The sequence below is a fragment of the Lytechinus variegatus genome, chromosome 15 (genome assembly GCF_018143015.1).
Source record: "Lytechinus variegatus isolate NC3 chromosome 15, Lvar_3.0, whole genome shotgun sequence".
In the NCBI taxonomy this organism is placed as follows: Eukaryota; Metazoa; Echinodermata; class Echinoidea; order Temnopleuroida; family Toxopneustidae; genus Lytechinus; species Lytechinus variegatus.
This window is the reverse complement of record NC_054754.1, coordinates 31909673-31926168: the sequence shown is the minus strand read 5'-3', so window position 1 is coordinate 31926168 and position 16496 is coordinate 31909673. Positions and strand designations below refer to the sequence as shown.

At 34.9% G+C, this 16496-nt stretch overlaps 1 protein-coding gene across 1 annotated transcript; it reads right to left on the bottom strand.

Annotated features, from left to right (window-relative positions):
• Positions 1–2530: 2530 nt before the first annotated feature.
• LOC121428680 (LIM/homeobox protein Awh-like) lies at positions 2531–16280 on the bottom strand. Its single transcript, XM_041625480.1, has 5 exons — positions 15513–16280; positions 10943–11127; positions 10134–10360; positions 6048–6452; positions 2531–4854 (listed from the first exon to the last, which is right to left on the bottom strand). Exons 1-5 carry the CDS (start codon positions 15612–15614, stop codon positions 4775–4777), a joined length of 999 nt encoding a protein of 332 aa, XP_041481414.1. The 5' UTR covers positions 15615–16280; the 3' UTR covers positions 2531–4774.
• Positions 16281–16496: the final 216 nt, after the last annotated feature.

The window sequence follows — 16496 nt, the reverse complement described above, 5'->3', positions numbered from 1 at the left end:
GTCTATCATAATATAATTCCATCTTTTGACTTATTAAAAATTTGGACCCCAAAATTTGTTAATATAACGTCTGACATGGGAGAAAATGCTGATAAAGAGGCGATTACTGGTCTTAGCAAAAAACACTTGTTGTTTTTTGTAAGTTCTTCGGAGACGATATGTGTGTATAGGCTATTGCTATTTGATGAAAATTTCGACGCCAATTCTGAACACAGACGTGGTGTGTGGTTAGGTATTGGTCTAGAGCATTATGATGGCAAAATATCGCATTTTTCATTATTTTTCACAATCATTTTCAGCTCGCCCACTTTGCTCACTCGTATGATAGCAATAGTATTGCTTTGACCTCTCGAAGTTCAGATTTTGAGCAATGAACTATTGGTACCCCATTGCTATTCTGTTCCTTCCAGCCAGCGTAAAGAATTTTATCTTCCAGCGTAAAGAGTTTTATCTTATTATGGTAAATTGAAATACATCCTTACTAAAAACCAAAGCTGAAGGGTGCTCTAAAAACGAAAACCTCTTCAAACACCCTTAAAGGAAGAGGTACTTTAACTTTTATCTCCTCAAACAAAGGATGCCCATCCCTTATATCCTCCCCATCTAAACTAACCCGAGTACAGACATCTTTCTTCTTGGCTTTTTAGTAATCTTTGTTGGTCTACTTCATGAAGTTTCACTTTTGAAGCTTTACATCTGACCGATCGAATGAGAGGTCTGCCCTCTCTAAGTAAACATCATATACTAAATGAATTCTATAACGGAGATAATAGGAAAGGAAAACTTATTGTTATTCTCCAAAATGAACAATAACTGGAAAAGGACGTCAAGAGGGGGGTGTTTGAAAAATCGTCTATACACGGGCTGAAGAGACAAGGTTTTGAAGAGCTTTGTTTCGAGAGGGGCTGAAGGTCTTGAGGATGATATTGGGTTCTTTAGAGGGGATTGACCTCCTGTGTGGAAGGAAAGGGGGTTAGAAGGGGGTTTCAGCGTGAGGTCATTCATAGATCTTCTGTTCGACGCCGCGGGGAGGCTGAAGTCAAAGGAGCTGCATCGCAGCGGGATGCGACCGGCTCAATGCCCGCGGGATCAAGCGATAGAGAAAAGCTTCTAAGAAGACTAGTATTGTCTGCTGAAACTGTTCGATACATCTTGTTACAGAATTAATATTTGTGACATGAATTGATTCTACAAGAATACATTATCGAATCCAATACACTGTATTACAAACCTATGGTGTTAAAAGCAATAGTTATTGTTGTGAGAGGCGGGTAAGAGGCATCATTAGGTGTTGAAAGTGCACTACAGACAGTCATGACAGAGTTTAGAATGTAACACCAAAATTGTGTTGATATATTACACCAATGGATGTTGAATTAACACCTTCATTTAACACCAGTGTGAAGTGTTTGATGTAGTCTTTTCTCAGCACCAACTGGTACGGTATAAGTTTACATGGTATTGAATGTTCTCGCAGTTATTATTTTCAATCCAGGGGTAGAGCAAGGGTATTTCATTTACATAGTTCTCAACGAACCCCCCCCCCCAAAAAAAAAGGGGGGGGGCAAAAATTAATTGTTCTATACGACTCAACGCTCTCCTCTTCACATCCTCTCTCCTTCCATTATCACCTTCCCCTCATTTTCTCGATTTCCCCATTTTTAAAAAAAAAATGATAATAATAATGATAACCCATTGTGTCCAGCCAGATGGAAAAGATGAAAAGCTTGATCAAGAAATTAGTGACAATACGATGGATGCCATTGGCACTCTTCTGATGTTTGAACAAAATAGAGATTTTCGATGATTGTTTTTTATCAGATTGCTTGATTGACACTTTATAACAAAAACATTTGTTCAGAGATAATGTTCTTATAATTTCAGCAAGGCATACTTCTATTATTTTCTACATTCTTATATCTGTAAGCCTACATTCCTATTTACATGATGCTTTGAGAGTAATTTTTCACATCGAAAATAAACAAATATTTTAAGATAATCTTCCTGTTACATCCGGACCCCCGCCCCTCTCTCCCACTCTTCTCGTCCCTCCACTCTTTTTCTCTTTTATCTCTTATCCCCCCCCCTCTTTGCCCTTTATAATCATCCTCTTCTCAACCGTTTTTCTCTCGATCACATTTCTCATCTCAATATTTTCTGGCTTCCGTCCTATTTTCATTGATCATGATGATTACCAGACATACTTAAAAAAAAATTGAACAAAACATCTCAATTTTAGCAAGGCTGTGGATATCTATATATAAATAAAAACATACGCAAACAATCTTGATCATTGACTGGATTTTCACGATATTGTTTTGAACATTTAATCATGCCTCTTGTAACAAAGTTTGTAGATTCGAATATAATTTCACTTTCAATAATACAACACATCACAAAGAACAGGGGTCAGTTTCATAAAAGTTGTTATAATAACACATTTACGATGACAGTTAAAAGCTACTGAAATCCTTCGATCTGATTGGCTGATAGTAATTTGTTATAGACATTGAGCATTTGTTATTATAACAAGTCCTTATGAAACGGGGCATAGATCAACCGAAATGGCTTTCGTACAAGGAGAATGAATATTAAACTTATCTGGGATCATATACTTCACGACAAAAAAGTTTTCAAAGTAATACTTTGCAAACTGCTGTTTTAAGTATTTTTTAAATTCGCTTGAATGGTTGAATATTCTAGTTTACAAACCTTAGTTCTTAAATTCAAGTCTCGACCAACGTGATAACTATATGGAAATGACAACACAATTTATGATCGTAACTAAGTAAGTAAAATTACGTCGTAAATAATAGATGCGTTAAGAGTTGTGCACAGTGTACATGCTAATTCAACAACAAATAAGCAATCATAATTATCAGCAATATATACTTTTCTTCGAAAAGTGCAATTATACCAAACAAGACTTTAAAAATATTACAAACATAAAAACGTATTTATCAAATTGTACACAGGTGATGGTCATATTTATGTAAATCGGATTAGATGAAAGTGCCTTCAAATAAAGAAATTTGTTAGTAAAAAAAGCAGTTTCAACATTTAGAAATAAACGTGATGTTTTTGAATAACCCAAGTATTGGTGCATATTGTGACGAAATCCGAATGGTTAAACTCAATATTTTTGTTTTTGTAATAATGATGATAATCAAAATGGGTCATGCAATATATGAGGCCGGACGTATTGATAAGTTTGACCAATCTCATTTATGATTAAACAACAGTCTCAAATGGTTGTTTGCGAAAAGTGAAACAACCTTTCATTGATTTGTAAATGAAAATAAATTTTACACATCACTGAAGAATCGATACAAAAAACATAGACGAAGAAACAAAATATGAATCCGGGATGAGATTACGTAACGTTGCGCAGATCACCTGCGCACAGGACCAAACTGACAACAGCTGTTCGTCGCTTCGCATGACCCCATAGCGTACTTTTAAAAACTCATCGATTGACTTTGTTTTAACCAATATTTAAACGGAAATTGGCCTTGTCCTGCCATATCAAAATTTTTAAACGATCGTTTTGTATAGATTTATTTGTTCGATTAACACACCCAACGTTTGAAAACCAATGCAATATGTATTTTTGGCGCCATCGCACTTTTGGCTCGTACCAGTGAATGTACTTTAGTTTCGATGCACGTCTAATGTCATGATGAGAAAGGAATCTAAAAATGCAGGTCATTGACTGATTGGTATGACTCTCGTCGAAAATGACACCACAATCTGGTCAAAATGACTAGGTTCTCGTCCACTATTTAACTAGATTGTAGGTTCAATTTTTATTTGAGAACTATTATTCTAAATAAAATAATATTTTGATAGAATTCAGATAATTTTTACTTGATAACTAGAATACTATGGCGCTCATACAGTCGCAGGCTATCTTGGCATATAACTCTTTCTCCGCCCCTATAATAATGTCGATTTTACCGTAACTTAATCTTGAAATTTTTCACTTGCGTAAACCCCCATTCCCGCCCCCACAATATTAGTACCCATCTCTTTATCATCACTCTCTTTCTCGCCATTGCATTCTTTCCTATATCCCCTCCACCCTCTCTCGATCCTCCCTTTATCTCAAAGATTGTGAAAAAAAAAGTTTCTTTCTATAAATATAATCATTTTCTGTACAAAACAAGCTTATTGTGCGTGAGTGACAACAAATTCATGTTTTTGCAACAAAAAGAAATGAAGAGAGAACTTTGGTATTGTGCCTATGTGTAATAAATTCTAATTTCTCGGTGAAACATATAATCTTAAAAACAAACTTCACAAGAATAGATCACATTTGGAAAACAAAAATTGTATATATACAATAAAGATTTGAAGGTTATGGCAGAAAAAATACTGTATGTCAACAACATTTACCTACAAGCTTTAATATTGCACTGAAACTTCCATTAAAACATAAATATAATAATTATGATACATTATCATGTAGTGACACTATATACCTATCACCAGTAAAAGCTCCTTTCCGTCTACCCCCTCCCTCTCCCTTTTGTTTCGATCAACAGAAAAAATTGATGACAAGTATTACACTGTTTCCTGAAGAATTATGCAGAATGTCCTTTGCTTTGGATATTTTCATTCTTATGTATAATTTCTCCATAATTTTCGAGAGATAAAACGTTCTCTCATCTCCTCCACATAAGAAGGTTCTAGTCTTTGTTTTTTTGTGCTTTCTTGCAGGTGACATGTGATTGTATCAGGTGATTGCATCAGGTGATCGTGTCACGTGATTATGTCATGATGAGGAAGAGATGGCGAGTTTCTCACAGAGGCAGTAGATCATTCCACATTTCCCGCAGGATTCCAACATATCGACTGTAAATAATACAAAAAAGAATATAGAGCAAAATGATTATATAAATATCATATAGTCATACACAAAGTGAAAGTGATAGTAGTGGCCGAATGAGGTTAAACATGCACTGTAACAACTGTGGTGTTAAAACTGACACCAATTGGTGTTAATAGAGGACCACATCCTGAGGTGTTAAAATAACATCCTAGAGATTGAACATAACACCAAAGAGGGTAAATGTAACAACCATAAAGGTGTTGTAATAACACCTATAGGTGTAAAACTAACACCACCAATTTAACACCGGTGTGGTCCTCTATGTACACCGGTTAACACCACAGTTTTTGCTGTGTGGGAGCGATATATCCTATTGAATTAATAATAATGATGATTATCAAGATAGTGACATGAATGATGATTATGATGATGACAATGAGGATAATACTAATAATAATTATAAATAATAAGCCATAATTGATGATATCGATAAGACTCGTGAAAACAAATTAATGAAGGCGTAAACACTGAACCCTATAGGGTTGGTACAATATAGCAGCATCACAGAGGATGCTAATTAGTGCAATTTTGATCATTATTTGCGCACCTTTAAGGGTGCAATAGCCTAGGTGCAGAAATGAACCACGTAATAAGGGTTCAAATTTGAACCTTTTTTTAATGTCGAGTATTATGCACCTCAAAAGGTTCAAATTTGCACTTTTTAGGAGCAAACGAGCTTTTCTTGGTGCAAATTAAAATTAAAAAGTTGCATTTTTGCACCTTTTCTAACTAAGGGTGTAAGAGTACACCCCCAAAAGGTTGGTACAAAATGTTCATTTATTTAGGGTTCAAGAATTTCTTAGTGGGTATAATTCTATAAGATGCAAATCAGTTAAAGCAAATACTCAAATTAATATAGGTATATACAGATTTGACGTACAACTTACTTTTTAAGCACACTGGCGTGCCTTCTTTTTAATTTCTTTTAAATAGATAGTGGGTTTTGAAAATCGATCTCTTGGCAAAATAAATGCTCCCTGCACCCCCCCCCCCCTCCCCCTCTCCGCTTCGATTTAGGATTTATCTCAATCATAAAACAAAAATGAACAGCCTTCAGCAGCTTTTGCAAAGCTATACTCGAAAATAGCACGACCAATATTTTTTTCTGAAAATATTTCCTAACTGCATGCTCAATAACCATGTAAACACGTCTTACCAAATTTTGGCTGCAAAGGGGATGATTTCCTCACGGCGAGTGACATACCTCCACCACTTCCCCCGTTGTACCCGTCCGATCCGGTCAGTCCAACACCATCACCACCACCTGTGCCGCCACCGCTCCCCATCCCTCCGGGCGTGCACTTCCCGCCTGTCTCCATACCGTGCGGTGTGCTGTGTTTCTTCTGCCGTGCCCGTGAGTTTTGAAACCAGACCTGTGTGACACGCTTACTCAGCCCGGTGATCTGGGCGATACGTTCGAGGTCCTGCCCGTCTGGATTGCTATCCACGTTGAAGTTCGCTTGCAGCACTTCGAGTTGGTCCTCGGTGAAAGTTGTTCGGATTCGCTTGGTCTTTTGCTGTGGACGTTCGCTACCGCTTCCGTCACCTCCATACTCCGAACCTGATTGTGAAAATAAGAGAACGATGAAAAACAATTAAGACATTTTCTGTCAAATTATTGCAGCCTATAAATACTGGAAAATATCAGCAGACAAAAATAAGCAGTATACAAATGCGTCGTATATAGTCCCACAAATTTTTATACAAAATCAAGTTTATTAAACTTAATCGTTTATACAAATACATTAGGATTCAGACAAGCGACCAAACACTGCCATTCAAAGAACAAAATATAAATAAAACTATTTTAGATTATTTGAATTATTACATTGACAGGGGGGTTTACCTCGCTTGGAAGATATCTACTCTATGCTCGTGATTTAAAAACCAAAAGTTTTAATGGGTCAATGATATCACACACTCATCATGCTCATTAATATTCATTACTTGAATGTATTTGAATATATATATATATATATAGGCCTATATATATATATATATATATATATATAAAATAGGCTGAAGATAATGCTTTCATTGCCAATATAGTTTTTATTCTTTACTCAACTATATTGGCAATGAAAGCATTATCTTCAGCATATTTTGTTACCTTACAGAAGCCAATACGTGAAACTTTAAGATATATATATATATATTTTTGTTTATTTTCCCTTAAATAATATAAAGCTTGGTTTGTTTCCTTATGTCATGTTTTTCTATTTCCTACGAATCAATAAAGATAGTTCTTATCACCAAAGTTGTCAAAAATCATAAGTATTTTGATATCATGATAAAATACAAAAGAACTTTTGAGTGTGTTACCTCATTGGCTCCCTTATTTTCAAACAGGGCATAACTGGTTTATGAAAATAAGCAAAGTTTATATATATCATAACTTTCTTATTTTACATCCGATTTTGATGAAATTTTCAGTGTCATTTTGTTGATTTTCTCTTTTCATTCAAAACCAGTAGTGTAATTGCCCAAGTAATTGTTGGTTAGACTGATTAAGGCAAACATAGGTAGGGTATAGAAAATTGTTTTTCCTCGCTTCTATATATATTCAAAGACAATTATGAAAAAGATAAAGAGAGGTTGCTAGGCTGATAGCGAATTAAGAATGGTATTAAAATGCATAGCTTCTCTGACGTCAAATAAAACCTTACAATATTTGAACTAAACAAACACACTGTCACGCAGTGGCGTACGTAGGATTTTTCACAGGGGGCAAATTTGTCCGCTAAAAAAATTGACAAGCAAAAAAAAGTCTTCAACCACAAATAAAGGATTATACCCCAAAAAAAATTGACAAGCAAAAAAAGGGTCTTCAACCACACATAAAGGAATTTCGAACCAGAAAAAAAGGAGAAAAAAAAGGTCAAGTTCAAAGAAGCGGGCCAGGGATCAGTTGTGACTTGTCAGGTGGGGGTGCAGGGATACAATGTACGTCCCTTGCATGGGTTGTGACTCGTCAGGGGGGGGGCAGTCTGTCCCCTCTGCCCCCCCCCCCCGGTAGGTTCGTACTGCCACGTTTAAGGTTCATCATGACATTATGAGCCTATACACACAACTGTGGAAGTAGAATGTTTATAGTCGGGGGTGTCATTGCTCCCCTCCCCCCCCTTCTCCCTGATAATTCTGAGATTCATAAATTTTTTAATGACTGGGGTGAAATTCAAACCCCACAAAGATTCATTCATTATTTTCTCAAGAGGGGAACTATAATAAGTGAAGACAGGAAGGCTCCCTTAAGATTTCAATCTCAACTCCCAAAATCCAACGTAACTTGCTTTTTCAACCAATCAGACGCGAGTATACAAGAGGATGTTTCATATAAAAAGGAAAATGTAAATAGTCGAAGCATTTTAGACTTGTAGTAAACACATGAGGTCAATAACTAAGTACTGTTATGAAAGGTGTCACTATCCAAACGCTACTATAATGTCTTCTCAGCCGATCAAAACAACAGAAAATTGTTAAATATGACAACTTTGATCAGACGACAATTTTGATGAATCTCCCCTGAATATTCATCATGTTGATGTGACGTAATCTGTAACCGGTTTCTTATACTCTTGTGGTTACTACACAGTTTCTATGGTAACATGGTTAGCAGATCTCAGCAGTCAAATGAAATAAAAGTTTGCATGGATTATGACAGAGCTACCATGGTAACCATAATCGTTCTTTATGAAACAGGTCTGTATTAAAAAATCAACAACACGGTTACAGTAAAGTGGTAACAAGCGCCCTGAGCACTCTCCAGAGTAGAATTGTAAGAGCCTAAGAATAAGAGCCTAATAAAAATCCTCATCACTCCGAATAGAATATATTTGGAAAACTATATTTGGCGGAACAAAGGTGATTAAAATTTGAACGTAAACCCAATCAATTGAAAAACATGATAACAAAAGAAAGAAAGTTACATAGTTAAACTCAAATAATAAGAAGATAGAAAATGCATCAAATTGAATTACAATTGACAATCGTAATTTGAGGAAACTGAGGAAAAATCTTTTAATTGACTACGAAAACTTTATAGACCTATCGCAGAGAAGTGAAATCACGTCCTGAATATATTTGTGAGATAAAAAATAGAACATTTGAAAAACAAGAATTAATCCAGCTATATGCACATACACAGGGACCTGTGAACGATTTCTTTTGCAAGGGGTGCTAAAGTAAATTTGAGAGAAAAAAAAGAAAGAAAGAAAACAAAACAAAAGTTGTTCACTACAAAATGAGGGTCGTTTTGGTCCCAAGAATTTGACTAGCAAAAAAAGGGGGGTTAAACAAAACAAAATGCTGATCATTTTCCTTACATTTTTTTCATTTTTTTGAGGGGTGCTGCCTATAGACGATACTACACCAGAACCCCCTGCGAAAATCTTGGTTGCAGTGCTTCAGCACCCCCCTTCCCAGGGCCATGATAATACTACCAAGACCATTATTCTCAGACACATCCCTCCTACCCCCATCTTAATAAGCCGAGTTCCTAAATGATAGTTATGGCGTTACTGGTTTTGGCCTTTCTTGTCTTGACGAATGTAATTACGATTATTTAGCAGCGATGTCTTAATTGCATTGGCCTTTACTAATGATCGTCTATTGAAAGATAATTCTCTAAGACGCGTTTTCTGACAACATTAAAATTACTGTAATCACTGGCTTCGTTGAAGTGTTCTGTTTGAATTTTTATTTCAAACATATTATGCAATGTAATCACTCGTAACTGAGGTATAAAAATAGTTCTTTCATAATAAGTTCTTTTCTTTAGAAACAAAGGAACATTGTGGGAAAACATGCAGGCATATACACAGTAAAAACCCTGTTTAAAACTTGTATATGACGCTGTTTATTATATGAATTAAAACACAAAGTTTAATTCTTAAAATTTAATTCTAAATAAATTAATCATGGTTGACTGTTAAACATCTAATGTATATAAGGTTCATAAAGTAAGCAACGTTGTATAAAAATATATGCTAATTTATAATACATTAAATAGGGATGCGTCAAAGCTGAGGTGAAATGACAGTTGCTGACTGATGATTACAAGTCAAATGCAAACAGACAAAGTCAGTGTTCTATCTCCCCTTTTGAATTACATCCTAAGGTCCCTCAGATATGACCAAAACCTGTTAGTCTTCTACATGTTCTAGGTGCTTACCTACAAACTTTCTTGCCAATCAGATAAACTTCATAGTCTTAATAATCACTGCAAAGGAAAAAAAATGCTTACCGCTTCCGTCTCCGTTGCTGCGGCATGTTGCTTCCACCAACTCGAGATAATGCGACTTGCACAACACCCTATTCTCAATCATGGCAAACTCTTCCCCCGTTGAGAGTTGTCTCTTGCAGTTGTCGCAAGCAAAGCAAGCGAGATGGTAGACGTGCTCCCTCGCCCTCCGAACCCAGTCGCTTGAGTCGATGCTCCGAAGGCACCGGGCACACTTGGTGCCGAACTCTCTGGAATCAAATTTGAAAAAAAGGATATGAATTAATGTTACTTAAAAGTAATGTATTTTTGGGCCCAGTAAGAAATACAGGTCTGTGATTATTATGATATCTTCTTAGTCGTTATCAATATCATCATCACCATCACCACCGCCGCCAACACCACCATTATCATCACCATCATAATGCGTCATCATTATTATCATAAACGTCATTTGTCATGCATCGTCATCATCATTATCGTCATCATTATCATCATCAACATCATCATCATCATCATAAAGTCATCATCACCATCACCATCAGAAACGTCATCATCATCATCATCATCATCATCATAAATTATCATTATCATCATCATCATCATCATCATAAATTATCATCATAATCATGATCATCATCATCATAAATTATCATCATTATCACCATCATCATAAATCATCATCATCACCATCATCATCATCATAAATTATCATGGCGATGATGATGTATGAGCACTTCAATCATAACAACCGCCGCCACCACCATCATCACCATAACAATCGTCACCAAAGCCACTGCCCTCAACATCTTCATCATCCAACCTCTTCTCACCTGGAATAGCATCTCCTGCAGAATACATTCTGGTCCTTGAAGTAACAGCTCTGATGTGAACTCAGACTCTCCTCACATTCCAGGCATCGAAGACACGATGAATGCCAGCTAAGACCACGCCCAATCTTCAATAAGAATCGATCAACTATAGGCTTGGAACAACCAATACATTTCTCAAACTTGCTCTGGAGATGAGGGAAGGAGAGGAACAGGTGGAAGAGGAGGAGAAAGACAAGAAGAAAGGAGGAGATAAAGAGGATAAAGGGATTAAGTCAGATATTAACAGCAACAATGATATACTTCTGTTAATGAAAGCGATAATGATGATAATGATGAAGATGATGATGATGACGATGATGATGATGGTGCCAAAATGACCATGAATCCAATTAAATACTAATCAAGTCAGAGAGATTTCTAAATATTTATATAAACATACCAAAATTTCTGATAAAAAGATGAATCATGGCATTTGTATTTCAGCGCCATAATCATCTAATCTTATATGTAGTGTTGAATCGAACAATCAAACTGCGTTTGACGACCGTTTTATTGTAATTGTGATTAAGAAAGAAAGCGTGACAAATTCTTAACGGTCGTAAAACAAATATAAACACATCGGTTGGTTGACCGAGATGGACTATGGTACGAATAAGAGTGACGTTCGGGGATCAATAAAATACTAGTACGTAAATCCAACTCAAACGCTATCAAAGGGATCCTTGTAGATTCAATGCACAGATCAGTAATTGGTATCATGGGTATAGGCCTAGTATTGTAAAATAAAAACCATACACAGGGCCTGCTCGAAGCCACAAGTAGCTTTCGTTAGAGTTATTATCATTATTGTTATTAATATTATTGTTATTATCATTATTACTAATCGCAAGTAAAACAGGTAAAAGAATAAATTTTTGCTGCAGTTTTCATTTATTCAATCATCTTGTGTTGTATATGATTTTTATGAATTTTGATGAAAATGTGGAAATTAAATTAGATTAAATCTATTCAATAGAATGAGGATGTAAGGAAGAAAGATCAGAGTATATATACAGATGGAACATTGGATAATATATTTATTTTTCAGTGTTACGGTCATACACTGTCTAGAAAGAACAAGAAATGCAAAGTTGTCTTAAAGAAAGATTCAATGTCAAAATTAAGATACACTTAAAAAAATGAAGTGCTAATTTAGCACTTACAGTGCTTGTATATAGTGACTGCACAACGAGGGCTGATATTTCAGATTAAATTTAAACTAGAAAATCAGCACTCGTAGTGCAGTCACTATACAAGCACTTAAAGTGCTATAATAGCACTTCATTTTTTACAGTATATAATAATTTGTTTTATCATAATCATAAAAACTACACTTTCGTGCGAAAAAATATTTAGACACAATACTTTCGAAAAATGTATATTTCACTCCCATTAGGCACTATACTGCATGGGTTTGACGCTTAATATACTATTTGTGTGTCGTTATCTTTATCGTTATCATCATTATTCAGACTTTCTTTTCTATTGCTTTTTGTAATATGATAAAATATCAGAAAATTAGGACTTCATGAAATGGTCATGATAATTAATTTGACTTTGGTTATATTTTAATAAATTTTGAATGAATGGGACTTCAATATATTTTAGGCTGTGGACAGATAGTAGAAATATATAAATATCGAATAGTTTGAATATTTTTTTTCACTTTTGTTTCAGCTAGTATCTGTGCGAGTACGATAACTAAAGAAATTACTCTCACATAATTTCCCCCTCGAGCAGTAATAAACGGTAAAAATTGACTTCCGTTTTTCCTATCTATTTATTGTCTTATTATGAATGAAATATGTACTTTAGCAATCAGGATAATTAATTATTTTCGAGATTTCCATGTTCTTCAGTAATTAGTTTCCTCTTATGTCATATCAGTTATGATGGCAATCCTTCCGCTAAAATTGTAAATGTTGTAATATTTTGGTGGTGGATAATTTTTTATGTTGAATTACAAGGATTTAAATATATCCAGATCGGCTGTCAACAGTGACCAGTCGAATATTAGATTAAGATTTAAACTACACTGTAAAAAATGATGGGCTAATTTAGCACTTATAGTGCTTGTATAGTGACTGCACTACGAGTGCTAAATTTCTAGTGTAAATTTGGACTAGAAAATCAGCACTCGGAGTGCAGTCACTACACAAGTGCTAAATTATTGGCACTTCATTTTTTTACAGTGTAACGGTACAATATTTGTATTCAAATCATTTCAGATTTAAAAGTTAATCATAAAGATAAAAAATAAATAAAAAATTGAACTGGTCACCATCAAAAGTCGATCTGGATTTATTTCAAATCCTTTGAATTTAGAGAATATACAGTATAATGCCAAAACCGTAGTAAACAGTATTATGTTTGTTATGTTATGATTTTTTACGAATGATATGAATGTATGCAGAAGAGAACAATATATAATCACTTTCCTTTTGATCAAATTGAAATATACAGGGCTCCTCTGAGCCTTGATATTGAGAAAATCAATACATGATTACTCATAAGGAAAGCAGAAATTCTTACACTGTAAAAACTGTGGTGTTAAAACTGACACCAATTGGTTTTAATAGAGGACCACATCCTGGGGTGTTAAAATAAAACCCTAGAGATTGAACATAACACCAAATAGTGTACATGTAACAACCATAGGTGTTGTAATAACACCTATAGATGTAAAACTAACACCACCAATTTAACATCGGTGTAAAATAACTGGTGCGGTCCTCTATGTACACTGGTTAACACCACAGTTTTTGCTGTGTATAAAATATTAAAAGAGGAGTTTTATTTATTTCCCCGAGAGTGGTACACTTAAAAAAAAATCATTAGTTGCAATTTTAACCAGCACGAGAGTTGTTCCGTGTCTGTATCAATTTAGGGCAATACGGGAAGCATATTGTCAAGTAAGGCTTAAAAAATAAGCAGCAATTGCTTTAGAATGGGCAAAGTTTTCATCATACTGAAACAATAAAAATACCCCCAAAGAAATGCCCAATGTTGGTTGGACACATAATTACCCACATGGATCATTTTGACCCAATAATTTTCAGAGTGGTATCAAACACATGTCGGCGGCACTCGGCATTAATTTCACCCCTTTCAAATCGTAGTTCAGCATCATTTTGTGTTTTATCATACGAAATTAATATGTTTATTATCGACATAATTAGTATTACATTAAAATCACATGATGATTTTAATATCTGGAGATGTGTTTCATTCGGTTTTGTTTTACATCGTACAATTTAAAAGATAACCTCCAAATATAGTTATAAACTCAACTGACGAACTGTTAAAAATTTTGGTTCTTGCTGACTTATTTTAACTTCCGGTCAAATCGTATATACACACATACAAACACTATTGAGTTTCATTCATAAGTTTACCGAGGTATTCTACGATATGTAAGAATCTGGTTGTGATCTGTCAACTAATGAATTTACCAAAAACAATTTCTCTTCATATAAGAAAGTTTATGAAGATATCAAAAGCGTTAGTACAAACAGGCCGAGGGTAATATTGTTTGTTAATCATTGAATTGGTATAGTGTAGTTTTCATGATCTGTGTAGAAATGTACTAAGTCAGCTTTCAGTTTCAAATAGTATTTTTTAATGAAAAGATATTTCCTATTGCATCACTTACATGTTGAGACATAAAGCAATATGTTTATGTTTTCCTCCATGATTATTTATTTGCTTTGGTAGGGTCTGTACTTCAGAGGATGGTTGTGTCAAATATTTTCAAATCCTGAATTGACCTGATTCAAAATGATAGCCTTTTTTTCTTCGAGTTTCGTTTCACAATTCAATAATATTTAATATCAAAATATTATATAGAGGGGGTACTTTTTGCTGTCTCTTTGAAATTTAAAATGTCGTGTACAAGCTTATACTAACATTATTATTTGATTCAATCCTGATTTAAATTATATTATCATAAAATCGTTATTGATAATAATTTGCCAAATGGTTATAATTTTTCTTTTAAACACTATCACAATTCATATATAACTTTATTAAAACGATTTTGAAAGTAAATAGTTTAGCAGTCTACACGCTTTTACGGCAATTTTGATACTTCTTCGTGGACAAAATAAAACGCTCTGTAAAACCAAATCGACGAAATATCTATAACTTCTTATTTTTTTTCATTTGAAAGCATATTTCAAACCTGATTTGTCATGGTTTATAATCTTTGAGAATGTGATGAAATCCATAAATATAGCCCTGGAAGTCATGATCATTATGACCACAACAGACGAACTGTCTTAGATACAAGACATTGAGTATTTTCTGAGAGGCGACTGGACAATTACAGGGTACATTGTAAAGCAGTTTACATGCCTATTAAGTATAGTTTAAAATAAATAAAACAAAACATACGTTTAATTAATATTAAAGAAAATTTTAGTTGGGGTTTTAAGGAGATAAGTTCATAAACTAAAATGTTAAGGATAAATCGGTAGAATATGATCAAAGAGGAGGAGGGAGAGAAGATAAGTGAAACAGTTTTGATGCAGACCTCTTGTGTACACGGTGTATCTATGGACTTGGAATCCAGTTGACTCATCGTTTCCTGAACCGTCCCCGCCGCGGCCGCCGAGCCGTGCGTCTCAAGACCCATAAAGACCCCCAGTCTCTTACCCCCAACTATTCCAAGTCAACGAAATCAGGTCCTCAAATTAAGATGCTCCTGAAGTTGTCTAAGTCCGAGAGATAAATCATTTGTGATGAATTCCTGCCATCGTTCTTGTATGGAGAATATGCGTCATTCTTCTTAACTTTCCAAGACGAAATGGTGAAATGTTTATCTTTCTAAATTGTTTACGTTGGCGAATGATTGTAGATAAATAACTGCTTGCAATTTTTCACCAAAATTAAGCATTCAATTCACAAAACAAGACGAGAATGCGAAGATTTGAACATTACTCTACGAACATTCTACTGAAGCAAAAAGAAATAAATCGTCAGTCCTTAGTTCAATCCAAATCGCAAGATCACTGCATCGGGAAACGGCCCTGTAATTATTTATGACGACTGAATATGCGTGTTAAAACAAACGCATGTGTACATGGCATTCTCTATTTGCTTTCTGGTGGAATATAGCTCTTGAAATGGATTTATTGATGGGCTGATTATGTAATACCTTACGGAGAGGCGACACGGATTCGTCCGTTGACCGCTACGGCTGGAAGCTTTGGTCAAGCTGGCGTACTATCGACTGACCGTAGCTATCAGCTGTCGTGTCATGTATTACGCCTTCTGTTAGCTCTTGACCAATCGCTGGCCTGAAGTCCACTCAATGGCGGTCACTCTACTGGTCAGTTTATTCACACCAATAGCAAAACATTTCCCCTGGTATACACAAGTGTATTTTATAAAGTGTACATTGAATCGCTTTGGGGCATTAAGTCATGTATAATCCTATTTTTATCATGCTAGTTTGAATCATTTTATCTCCATGGTTAAATACTACTTTGCTTTTATGTTTGGATGAATTTTGATT

Coding starts and splice junctions, on each gene's coding strand:
- LOC121428680 (XM_041625480.1), bottom strand. CDS start 15,614: ATGGGTCTTGAGACGCACGGCTCGGCGGCCGCGGCGGGGACGGTTCAG. Junction 10,361..10,942: donor TGCAGGAGATGCTATTCCAG/GTGAGAAGAGGT, acceptor ATTTGATTCCAG/AGAGTTCGGCACCAAGTGTG. Junction 4,855..6,047: donor CCCTTTGCAGCCAAAATTTG/GTAAGACGTGTT, acceptor TATTATTTACAG/TCGATATGTTGGAATCCTGC.